At 53.8% G+C, this 12265-nt stretch overlaps 1 protein-coding gene across 4 annotated transcripts; it reads left to right on the top strand.

Annotated features, from left to right (window-relative positions):
* The first annotated feature begins 1217 nt into the window (after nucleotides 1–1217).
* Nucleotides 1218–9904, top strand: SELENBP1 (selenium binding protein 1). 4 transcript variants are annotated; one of them, XM_077947335.1, is made up of 12 exons: nucleotides 1218–1283; nucleotides 4120–4176; nucleotides 4334–4446; nucleotides 4700–4911; nucleotides 5535–5693; nucleotides 6948–7130; nucleotides 7396–7574; nucleotides 8003–8081; nucleotides 8164–8285; nucleotides 8571–8663; nucleotides 8808–8926; nucleotides 9126–9904. In XM_077947335.1, exons 4-12 carry the CDS (start codon nucleotides 4734–4736, stop codon nucleotides 9286–9288), a joined length of 1275 nt encoding a protein of 424 aa, XP_077803461.1. In that variant the 5' UTR covers nucleotides 1218–1283; nucleotides 4120–4176; nucleotides 4334–4446; nucleotides 4700–4733; the 3' UTR covers nucleotides 9289–9904. The 4 variants fall into 4 exon arrangements, with proteins under 4 accessions (XP_077803461.1, XP_015007568.2, XP_077803446.1 ...); XM_015152082.3 differs by having other exon boundaries at nucleotides 4700–4885; nucleotides 5573–5693; XM_077947320.1 differs by lacking the exon at nucleotides 4700–4911 and having other exon boundaries at nucleotides 3913–4176; nucleotides 5573–5693.
* Nucleotides 9905–12265: the final 2361 nt, after the last annotated feature.

Raw genomic sequence — 12265 nt, forward strand, 5'->3', positions numbered from 1 at the left:
TCTTCCTTGATGGGCACATGATCCCTCACTGATGGGAGCCAGGAAGACAGACACCCAATGCACCAAGGCCCAATTTTGCTCCCCTTCCCTCCACTCTGGTTTGGAAACCTTGTATTCTACTTGCAATCTCAAGCCCAGACTTTACTCTTTTTCCTAACCAATAAAAACTTCACCCCAGAGCTTTTATCCAAAGAGTATGAATATCTGGAATAAGAGGGCAATCTTAGGGAAGAGGTGACCCTGGCTGTGGAGGTAGGAGCAGATGGGCCCACAGTCCCGGGTGTCCCTAAATGCCAAGAGACAGATCCAAATACAAAGATGAGCATTTGGAGACACAGGAGCACATACATGTGCAGGCTTACACAAGCACACACACAGCCACATAGCCACACGCTACACATACACAGGCACTTATGCACATATCCACACAGGCGTAGATACTCTGGCAGGCACATACTCACAGAGGCGCACACACACACACACATACAAATACACACAAGCACACTCACAGGCACATTCGCACAGGTGGAAATTCACACACAGGCACAGATACACACTGATGCAGGCACATGCATGAGCAACACACAGGTATACAGGAACACACACATGCCCAGACACACATATCTACACACACCCAGGCACCCACCCACTGGCCGGGGTCGGCAGCTCACACCTGTAATCCCAGCACTTTTGGAGGCTGACATGGGTGGATCACCTGAGGTCAGGAGTTTGAAACCAGTCTGGCCAACATGGTGCAATCCCTTCTCTGCTAAAAATACAAAATTGCTGGGCCTGGCACACCTGGCGGGTGCCCGTAATCCCAGCTACTCGGGAGGATGAGGCAGGAGAATCGCTTGAACCCAGGAGGCAGAGGCTGCAGTGAGCCAAGATCGCGCCACTGCACTCCAGCCTGGGCAAGAGTGAAACCCTGTAGAAAGAAAGGAAAGGAAAGGAAGGAAGGAAGGAAGGAAGGAAGGAAGGAAGGAAGGAAGGAAGGAAGGAAGGAAGGAAGGAAGGAAGGACAGGCTCCCACACATGCACACTTAAACACATACACGCACACCCCATAATTCAAACACCAGTTGCCCTAGGCCACGTGAGAGTATCCTGGCCAGCTGCCCTGAGTAGTTCACTCTGGGCTATAGCCCGGGCCCTCCTCCTTCTCTGCCCCACCCCCAGCTGGTTGTATAAATTCCTTCCCTTTGCTCCTTCCCTGGAACAACGGCCTCTAACACCAGCACAGCAAACCCGCCAGGATCAAAGTGTACCAGTTGGCAGCATGGGTAAGGAGAGGGGCTTCCAATCACGCATTGCCTGCTCTGTCTGCCCCTAACTTGGAAGGCCCTCCCCCAGAAAATGCTAGAAAACCTGAGGGGGTAGCTGGGGAGGGAGCAGTGGACTCTGCTTCATTGTCCCCAGTCTGCACACCCCTCCCCCACCACCCCGCTGCATTTCCCAGCTTAGTCAAACTTTCTGAGGAAGGTGGGCAGAGGCACTGCTGGGAAGTGGGATCCTGGGCCCTGACTTGGCTCCATTCAGCAGAGGCTGGGGCCAGGGTGCCTTTCTGCAGCTGGGAAAATCAGACGGGGGCACTCTTAGAGAACACCACTCGGTCCCTGGCCCTCACATAGGAAAGAGATGATCCTGATTTCAGCCCTGGGCCAACTTTGCACTCCAGGGAGGGAGGTAGGGAGTCCAAGCTTTTCTGTGCCCAGGTCACTCTCTAGCTACCCCACACAGCAAAGCTCTTTGGGAGGGAAATCAGAGACACCCGCGCTCTTTCACTGGGGACCTGTTTCAATGCCTCCTCCACCCCTAAATCCCCCCTTGGCCCTGCTATTCCTCCATCCGTGGGCTCCTGGGTGACAGGCTGAGAAGGAATTGGGGTTTGGTTGGGAGGTCCTTCCCCACTTGAGGCTGGCTCTTCCTCAGCTGGCAGAATGCCCAGCAGCCAGCCTGGCATGGAAAACCCACTTGAGCTTTCCCTGGGTCTATCCCAAACCCAGAGCTGCTCTGAGATCTTGCTTGAGATGCTTCAGATGGGGGCTATTCCCCAGAAAGAGGAATGATGCTCCCTGGGGCTGCGGTGGCATGCTGGGCCTGACCCTGCGAAATGCTGGGGCTGGGGTTGCTGGGGTTGCTGGGGTTGTTGGGGTGGGGGGTGAGCAGAGGCTGCAGAGCGGGCAGCTCCTCCTCTGCACCTTTACTTCCCTCTCAGTTTCTCCCTGGCTTTGTAGTTTTTGTATCTCTGTCTTGATGTCTTGGAGTTTTTTAACCTCCTTTCCCTTCTGTATCCAGCAACTTCCTTCCCCACCCCCTGGCATCTGGTGCCAAGCCCCGACTTAGCAAGGTTATGTAGCAGAACTGGATCTCTCTCTCTCTTTCTCCCTGCCCCACCTCCAGCCCTCTCTCCGGGCATCAAGCACTCTCTGGCATTCTCCTGACCTCTGGCACAGCCCTTCCCATATTTACACAGTAACTCACTGTTTTTTGTTTTTTTTTTTTTTTTTGAGTCAGAATTTCACTCTTGTAGCCCAGACTGGAGTGCAGTGGTGCGATCTCGGCTCACTGCAGCCTCCACCTCCCGGGTTCAAGCCATTCTCCTGCCTCAGCCTCCCAAGTAGCTGGGATTACAGGTGTACGCCACCACGTCCAGTTAATTTTTGTATTTTTAATAGAGACAGGGTTTTGCCATGTTGGCGAGGCTGGTCTCAAACTCCTGACATTAGGTAATCTGCCCGCCTCAGCCTCCCAAAGTGCTGGGATTACAGGTGTGAGCCACCGCACATGGCCTAATTCAGTTTTATGAAAGGACTTTGAAATACATTGTCTTACATGTCCTCCATATCTACCTAGAGAAGTAGGTAGAATATCATTATTGCCCACTTTTCATAAATGAAGAGGAGAAAATGGAGAAACGGGGCATCAGACCTGGGACTTGAAACCAGGTTTCCAGACTCTGAACGCTGTTGCTGCCTCTCAACTTCCTAAGTCCTTTGGCTGCTGCGAGTGGGAGTCCCAAGCCCCAGCGGTGGCCCCCACTCTGCCTACTCCTGGCTCCTCACTTGCGGCCCAGCTGTGAAGGCAGAGGCTGGACTGGCCACAGGACAAGGCAGGAGACAGGGCCCAGGCCTGTGGACTCCACTCCAGGGTTTCTTTCAGCCTGCCGCCCCGTCTGGGTTATTCTTTAGCCCCTGCTCCCCAGCAGGCCCCAAACTCTGATGCTGGGGTGCTGGCAGCTGTGATGTCCCAGCCCTGCTGCACATCTGCTGACTTCCCTCCTGGAGATTAGTGTGACCCCTCTTGCCAGACTTCAGAGATAAGAAGGGTTGCTCCCTACCTCTCTGGTGGGCAGGCCTCTGGGCTCTCCAGAGTTGGGCCAAACACCTCACTTTCCAGATAAAGGAAGTGGGGCACACCCAGGGGTAGAAACCGGCCTGAGGACTTCCAGCTGCTATTAGCCCCAGACTCTCAGTTATGTACTCCAGCCCTTGGCTAGCAGCCTGGGATCAGGACCCAGGGGAGAGAAAAGCAGGAATTGGCCTCCCCGTGATATAGAAACATCTTGGTGAAGGGAGCTGAGCAGGCGCCACGCTGTCTCCCTGAGAGTGGCTCCCCACGAACAGTGCCTGGGCTTTGGCCAGACAAGCAGAGAGCTGCACACCAACTGCATCCTTGTGTTTACTTCTCGTAAAAGCCCACTGTGGAATTCTTACCATCTCCGTTTTATAGACGATGCAGAAATTGAGGTCGAGGAGCTTCAGTACTTTGCCCAAGCTCCCCTGGCTAGTCAGTGGTGGGCTGGGGTTGGGCTCCGAGTCTGTGTCATATTCACTACACCACACGACCCCAGCTGCATCAGCCCTCCTCCGGCCCTCCCTGGGCCCTGCTGGACTGTCTGTCTACCTTCAGGTCATGTGTCTCCAGTTCTTCCCAGCACAACCTCACCCTCATCAGGGCTCTGAGGGGGCAGAGAGGACAGGCCAGAGCAACGAGGCTGGATTGGGGACGTAGGCCAGCCGCACTGCCGTGGCCCACTGGGATGTATGCTGCAGGATGTGGGGAGGGAGCCTTCACCCTCGAGTGTGGCCCAGCCAATGTGCCCCATTGCTTCCACAGCTACAAAATGTGGGAACTGTGGACCCGGCTACTCCACCCCTCTGGAGGCCATGAAAGGTAATTGCCATGGTCTGAGAGCCAGTGCCCTACTGCTGATTCCACAGCCAGGGGTGGAGGGACTTCAGACCTAGCCCCCACCCTCTGGCACACCCAGCACTTCCCCTGCCCTTCCTTCCCACCCTGCCGTCCCTGCTGCCTGCTTTCTACCCTGCAGGACCCAGAGAAGAGATCATCTACCTGCCCTGCATTTACCGAAACACTGGCACTGAGGCCCCAGATTACCTGGCCACTGTGGATGTTGACCCCAAGTCTCCCCAGTATTGCCAGGTAAGGCAGGGCTTGGGCACCAGCTACTTTAAGAGCGTAGCTGCCCTCCTCCCTGGCCCTGGGGCCCCCCTTCCCAGCTCTATCCTTCTTGGTCCTCCCTGGGTATGGATGGGCAGGCTCAACCTGGGACAAGGGGAGTGCTGAAATCCAGCCTGTGCCGTGCTTCCAAACCAAAATAGGTCCACAGGGGCCCCTCTTCCAGAAGCGGACAGAGGCGTGGCCTGGAAGAGCACCCCATCTCCCCACATCCTAGGTCATCCACCGGCTGCCCATGCCCAACCTGAAGGATGAGCTGCATCACTCAGGATGGAACACCTGCAGCAGCTGCTTCGGTGATAGCAGCAAGTCGCGCACCAAGCTGGTGCTGCCCAGTCTCATCTCCTCTCGCATCTATGTGGTGGACGTGGGCTCTGAGCCCCGGGCCCCAAAGCTGCACAAGGCATGTCTTCTGCCCTTGCCAGCTCAGTAGACCACAAGACACCTGCCACCCCAGGCAGCCTACGGGCAGGAAGCCAGACCTAAACCAGCAGCCTCCAGCTCTTACACAGGATCTGGCTCGGCAGCAGGGAGGGAGGTTGGACTTCAGAGCAGAGTCTACCCAGGCATTCTGGGTCATCACCCTCCAGCACGGTGACCAGGGCACTGGAGAAGAGGGAGGAGGCTTCTTGTTTTACTCTGAGAGAGGGAGGGAGCCATTTACTCCCCCTGTGTGGTTAGGAGCTCAGGGCTTCTTTTAAAAACTCCAGTCCCTCCCAACACTTTGTTTAGTGCACTCTTGGTGCCGAGCACGTACTGTGTTGTCTACTGGTAATAGAGTTAACACAGGTCTGGGCCAGCCCGGGAGGAGCTTATGGTTTCACAGGGCTGCGTGTGCCTTCAGGACACACGGGGAAAGGTCAGCGCTTCCTGCCCGGGAAGTTATTAGCAATCTCTCTGACTTTCCCTTGCTGCTCTGTAGAAGTTACCAGACTGAATCTCTGTCATATTCCCACAGGGAGAGTTGTGTCCATGTTTTGAAGGAAAAGATGACAGAGTCAGCAGATAGAAGAAGTAGGAGGAGTATGGCGGTTAAGAGCAGGGACTCCCAGTCCCGTATGATTCTGACACCATTCCCCACCCCTTCCAGGTCATTGAGCCCAAGGACATCCATGCCAAGTGCGAACTGGCCTTTCTCCACACCAGCCACTGCCTGGCCAGCGGGGAGCTGATGATCAGCTCCCTGGGAGACCTCAAGGGCAATGGCAAAGGTACCTGCCAGCATATGTGCTCATGAAAACTTCCATAGCTGTGAAATGTGGAAAGCATTGTTCTGTGGGAGGAGCAGAATGGAAGGGGAGGGATGGAATGACTTTCCAAGGAGAACCAGTGAGCTGGATCCCAGTCAGTATTTTAAATGTTAGCAAGTAACTTCAGTTTTGAATATTTCTATTAAGATGAGTCTTCACTGATGAATTCAGTTCAAAGTTATAGTCAAAACAGGCCAGGTGTGGTGCTTTACACCTATAATCCCAGCACTTCAAGAGGCCGAGGCCAGCGGATCGCCTGAGCTCAGGAATTCCAAACCAGCCTGGCCAATATGGTGAAACCCCGTCTGTGTGTTGTCTGCCGATAACACAGAGTTGGCACTGGCAACTCTGCACTAAAAATACACAAATTAGCTGGGTGTGGTGGTGCAGGCCTGTAACCCCCACTTCTCAAGAGGCTGAGGTAGGAGGATCACCTGAGCCCAGGGAGGTCGAGGCTGCAATGAGCTGTAATTGAACCACAGCATTTCAGCTTGGGCGTCAGAGTGAGACCTTATCTCAAAAAAAATGTAGTGAGCAGAATGGAGCTTAGACTCTGGGAGGAATCCCACTCCAAAAGTGGGAGGCTGGACAACAGAATACCAGGTACTGAGTCCCAGAAGATATTGTAGGAGAAACATTTCTGCTGTGGTCTGAGAGAGGGATGAAGTTGATAGGAGGCAGGGGCACTAGGGTAAAGCACCCCCTGCCACCTGGCCACCTTTGAATGCCTGGGTGAGACCCTTTGGATGCCTGAATTTTTTATTTACTTTTTCTTTTCCTTTTTTTTTTTTGAGATGGAGTCTCGCTCTGTTGCCCAGGCTGCTGGTGTGCAGTGGCGCAATCTCAGCTCACTCCAACCTCCACCTCACTGGTTCAAGCTCCTGAGTAGCTGGGATTACAGGCACGTGACACCATGCCTGGGTAATTTTTTGTATTTTTGATAGAGACAGGGTTGCACCATGTTGGCCAGGCTGTTCTTGAACTCCTGACCTCAAGTGATCCGCCCGCCTCAGCCTCCCACAGTGCTGGGATTACAGGTATGAGCCACTGCGCCCCCAGCCATGGATGCCTGAATTTAAGGAGCTGGCAAATCCAGCAGTGGAGGTGGAGGCAATGGGCTTTCAGCCTCTTAGCCGTGCCTGGGGGAGAGGGCTGGAGGGTGGGGTTAGTGTCTCTACTGCCTCTACCTGCCACCCTACTTACTTCCCTGTTCAGGGGGTTTTGTGCTGCTGGATGGGGAGACGTTCGAGGTGAAGGGGACATGGGAGCGACCTGGGGGTGCTGCGCCATTGGGCTATGACTTCTGGTACCAGCCTCGACACAATGTCATGATCAGCACTGAGTGGGCAGCTCCCAATGTCTTACGAGATGGCTTCAACCCTGCTGATGTGGAGGCTGGTGAGAATCCCCCCACGGGCCAGCAGGAGCCTTGGGCCCACATCCCCTTGCTTTCTGCTCCAAATCTCCCAGCCCCGCACTTCCCTCCTGTGGCCCCAGAATCTGAGGGAGATGGCATAGGATGCACTGCGTGCTCAGATTGCTCAAGCGTCCTCCTGATCCCTCCAATCCATTTCTTAACCTTCTGCCCTGGTTAGTGGCCTGTCTGCCCATGCCTTCCAACCCCTGATGCTGAGCCTATCCTCCGGCCCCACTCCCACCCCAGGGCTGTACGGGAGCCACTTATATGTATGGGACTGGCAGCGCCATGAGATCGTGCAGACCCTGTCTCTAAAAGATGGGCTTATTCCATTGGAGATCCGCTTCCTGCACAACCCAGATGCTGCCCAAGGCTTTGTGGGCTGCGCGCTCAGCTCCACCATCCAGCGCTTCTACAAGAACGAGGTGACATACGCCCTCTGGCCCTCCCCTCCCAGTAGTTTTGTCAGCAGCTCTACCTAAGCAGGCTTCTGTAATGGTGCTCCCAGGCATCTCCAGGAACGAAAAAAACGAGGCTGCATGCCTTGTCTCTCTTCTCTCAGTGGTAGGCCAACTTCTGCCTGAACCCTAACTGGCCATATTTATTCATTCATTCAAAAACTACTCAGTGAATTTCTGTGCTGGGCACTGTGCTATGTTCTGGGAATGCAGTGATGAGGCAAACACAACCCCTGCCTAAAGGGGCTTGCATGGAGTTAGATCCTAGTGGAAAGAAAGCCGGTCATCTATTCTCTCCCTCCCAGGTCTGGGCAACCCAGATCTAACCCTCAGTCCCCAATTCTGATAGGCTCACCTCTCTGCCAGCTAACCTAACCCTCCACCCCTCAACGTAGGGAGGTACTTGGTCAGTGGAGAAGGTGATCCAGGTGCCCCCCAAGAAAGTGAAGGGCTGGCTGCTGCCCGAAATGCCAGGTGAGTGCCTAGGGCACGGGAAAGTTGATTCTTGGCCTGGGAAACAAGAGTCCTTAAAGGCTCTACTCGCCTCCGCCCCCAGGCCTGATCACCGACATCCTGCTGTCCCTGGATGACCGCTTCCTGTACTTCAGCAACTGGCTGCATGGGGACCTGAGGCAGTATGACGTCTCTGACCCACAGAGACCCCGCCTCACAGGACAGGTGGGGGCCCTGGCAGGAGGAGCAGAAGGGAAGGAAGGAAGGAAGGATAAGAGAATCTGGGGATGGGGTGGATGGTCTGAAGCAGCTGGCGGATGATGAGGGAGGTGCAGGAAAAGCAGACATGTGGGCTGCGGGACAGCGAAGGCCCAGGACTGTCCAGGCCAGGGATGGGCATGCAGAGCATGTCTGAAAGGAAAGAGGGATCCCAGTCAGGCAAGCTGCTCTTCCTGCAACATGTGCGCCTCCCACTACGGTCCTCCTTATCCTCTGCACCTCCCCATCCAGCTCTTCCTCGGGGGCAGCATCGTTAAGGGAGGCCCCGTGCAAGTGCTAGAGGACCAGGAACTAAAGTCCCAGCCAGAGCCCCTGGTGGTCAAGGTAAGAGCCTCTCCCCCTACTTGCTGGACTCCTCAGACCCATGCTTGAGGAATATGTGGGGGAGCAGCTGAGCATGCTCTTGGGTTTGGGGTGGTGCCTAGGATCTGTGTGTTACCCTGGGCTCTGACCCCTGGTTTTCCCAAGGGAAAACGGGTGGCTGGAGGCCCTCAGATGATCCAGCTCAGCCTGGACGGGAAGCGCCTCTACGTGACCACGTCGCTGTACAGCGCCTGGGACAAGCAGTTTTACCCTGATCTCATCAGGTGAGAAGCAGACACATGGGCTCACCTCCCCAGCCCTCCTCTTCCAGAGGGGTCGTTTGGCTTTCTGAAGACTCCTTAGGGAGACCCGTGTACCCCACCACACAGATGGCCCATCAAGACCCTGGTCATTCCTTGTTCCTCAGGAGCCTTCCCCTAAAATCTCTGACTTCTCCCTTACCCCATTCCCCTTTTCCACCAGGGAAGGCTCTGTGATGCTGCAGGTTGATGTAGACACAGTAAAAGGAGGGCTGAAGTTGAACCCCAACTTCCTGGTGGACTTCGGGAAGGAGCCTCTAGGCCCAGCCCTCGCCCATGAACTCCGCTACCCTGGGGGCGATTGTAGCTCTGACATCTGGATTTGAACTCCACCCTCATCACCCTCAGTCCATATTTTGAGCCCTCACTTCCTTGGGGACCTGGCTTCATTCTGCTCTCTCTTGGCACCCAACCCTTGGCAGCATGTACCACACAGCCAAGCTGAGACTGTGGCAACGTGTTGAGTGGTATCCATTTACCGACCACTGTTGCTTGTTGCTCACTGTGCTTCTTTTCCATGAGCTCTTGGAGGCACCAAGAAATAAACTGTTGACCCTGTTCTTCAGATGGCCTTGTCTTTGGGGGCCTGAGGCCTGTGTCTCCTCTTCTGTCTACGCTTTGTATCTTGTACAAGAAAAGGCTAAAGAGGCCTCTGGGGGGGTTATGGTAACTAGTTCACACCAGTGATGCTAATAATGCCAAAATCTCACTTTTATGGCCAGACAGAATCTGAAAATTTTGGGGATGATTGTCACAAGGAGACCTGGGGGTAGAGAATGTAAATTTGTGTTTCTGAAGTTTTGTTTTTTTAACCCATGCTTTCTTTTAATGAACCTAAAAATCTCACCCATCACTCCCAAGACAATGTAATATGCTCCCTCACACACAGGAGACCCCAGGACCCCTGTTCTGTATAGTGTAATAAATTTCCACTGATGGCAAGACTACTGGGAGAACTCAGTTGTTGGGAGGTTTATTAGGCTGCTCTTGCATTGCTGTAAAGAAATACCTGAGACTGGGTAATTTATAAAGAAAAGAGGTTTAATTGGCTCATGGTTCTGCAGGCTCTACAGGAAGCATGACGCTGGCATCTGCCCAGCTTCTCGGGAGGCCTCAGGAAACTTACAGTCGTGGCAGAAGGTGAAGGAGGAGCACAAACATCACATAGCTAGAGTAGGAGCAAGAGACAGAGAGAGTGAGGGGGAGGTGCCACACACTTTTAAACAATCAGATCTCAGGAGAACCCACTCATGATCTCGAGGATAGTACCAAGGTGGGGTGGTGCTAAACCATTTATGAGAAACCCATCCCCCATGATCCAGTCATCTCCCACCAGGCCCCACCTCCAACACTGGGAATTACAATTTGACATGAGATTTGTTGGAGACACAGGTTCAAACCATATCATTCTGCTGCTGCTCCCTCCCAAATCTCACATCCTTTTCACCTTTCAAAATACAATCATGCCTTTCCAATAATCCCCAAAGTCTTTTTTTTTTTTTTTTTTTTTGAGATGGAGTCTCGCTCTGTCACCCAGGCTGGGGTGCAGTGGCCGGATCTCAGCTCACTGCAAGCTCTGCCTCCCGGGTTTAGGCTATTCTCCTGCCTCAGCCTCCCGAGTAGCTGGGACTACAGGGGCCCGCCACCTCGCCTGGCTAGTTTTTTGGATTTTTTAGTAGAGATGGGGTTTCACGGTGTTAGCCAGGATGGTCTTGATCTCCTGACCTCGTGATCCGCCCGTCTCGGCCTCCCAAAGTGCTGGGATTACAGGCTTGAGCCACCGCGCCCGGCCAATCCCCAAAGTCTTAATCATTCCAGCATTAACTTAAAAGTCCGAAGCCCAAAGTCTCATCTGAGAAAAAGCAAGTCCCTTCCACCTATAAGCCTGTAAAATAAAAAACAAGTTAGTTACTCCCAAGATACAATGGGAGTATAGGCATTGGGTAAATACTCCCATGCCAAAAGGGAGAAATGAGCCAAATGAAAGGGGCTTCAGGCCCCATGCAAGTCCAAAACCCAGCAGGGCAGTTGTTAAATATTAATACTCCAAAATAATCTCCTTTGATGCCATGTCCCAAATCCAGGGCACACTGGTGCTAGGGGTGGGCTCCCAAGGCCTTGGGCTCTGCCCCTGTGGTTTTGCAGGGTTCAGCCCCCATGACTGCTCTCATGGGCTGGTGTTGAGTGCCTGTGGCTTTTCCAGCTGCAGGGTGCCAGCTGGCAGTGGATCTACCATTCTGGGGTCTGGAAGACAGTGGCCCTCTTCTCACAGCTCTACTAGGCAGCACCCCAGTGGGGACTCTGTGTGGGTGCTCCAACCCCACATTTCTCCTCCACCCCACCCTAGTAAAGGTTCTCCATAAGTGTTCTGCCTCTGTAGCAGGCTTCTGCTTAGAGCCCAGGCTTCTCCATACATCCTCTGAAATCTAGGCGGAGGCTCCCAAGCCTCAACTCTTGCACTCTGCACAGCTTCAGGCTTAACACCACGTGGAAGCTGCCAAGGCTTAGGTTTGCACTCTCTGGAGCAGTGGCCCAAGCTACACCTGGGCCCCTTTGAGCCACCACCTGGAGCTGGAGCAGCTGGAATGCAGGGAGCAGTACAGAGCAGGGGGGCCCTGGACATGGCCCACAAAACCATTCAGTCCTCCTAGGCCTCTGGACCTGTGATGGGAGGAGCTGCTGCAAAGGTCTCTGAAATACCTTTGAGGCCTCCCACCAGGCTCTACCTCCAACACTAGGGATTACCACTGAACATGAGATATGATGGAGACACAGATCCAAACCATATCAGGAGGTTAAATGTGTCACCTCTACCTAGAATACAGAAACATTAACACACAGGAGGGCTAAGAACACCATGGTGAACCAATCCAACAGGCCAGGCCATGGCACTCTTGTCTCCTCACCCAGATGGTATTTTAGAACCTTACTCAGAGATGTCTCCTTTCCCTGTGCTAGGTGCTTCTCCTCCTCCTCCTCCTCCTCCTCCTCTTCCTCTTCTTCTTCTTCTTCTTCTTTCTTCTTCCTCTTCTCCATTTCTTCCTCTTCTCCCTCTGCCTCTTCCTCCTCCTCCACCTCTTCCTCTTCTCCTCCTCCTCCTTCTTATTCCTCCTCCTCTTCTTCTTTCTTCTCCTTCTTCTTCCTCTTTTTCTCCTTCCTTCCTCCTTCTCCTCCTTCTTCTTTTCTTCTTTCTTCTTCTTCAAGATAAAGTTTCCCTATATTGCTCAGGTTGGTCTCAAACTCCTGGGCTCAAGTGATCATCTTGCCTCAGCCTTGCAAAGTTCTGGGATTACACAAGTGAAC

This window comes from Macaca mulatta, chromosome 1 (assembly GCF_049350105.2).
Source record: "Macaca mulatta isolate MMU2019108-1 chromosome 1, T2T-MMU8v2.0, whole genome shotgun sequence".
Taxonomy (NCBI): domain Eukaryota; kingdom Metazoa; phylum Chordata; class Mammalia; order Primates; family Cercopithecidae; genus Macaca; species Macaca mulatta.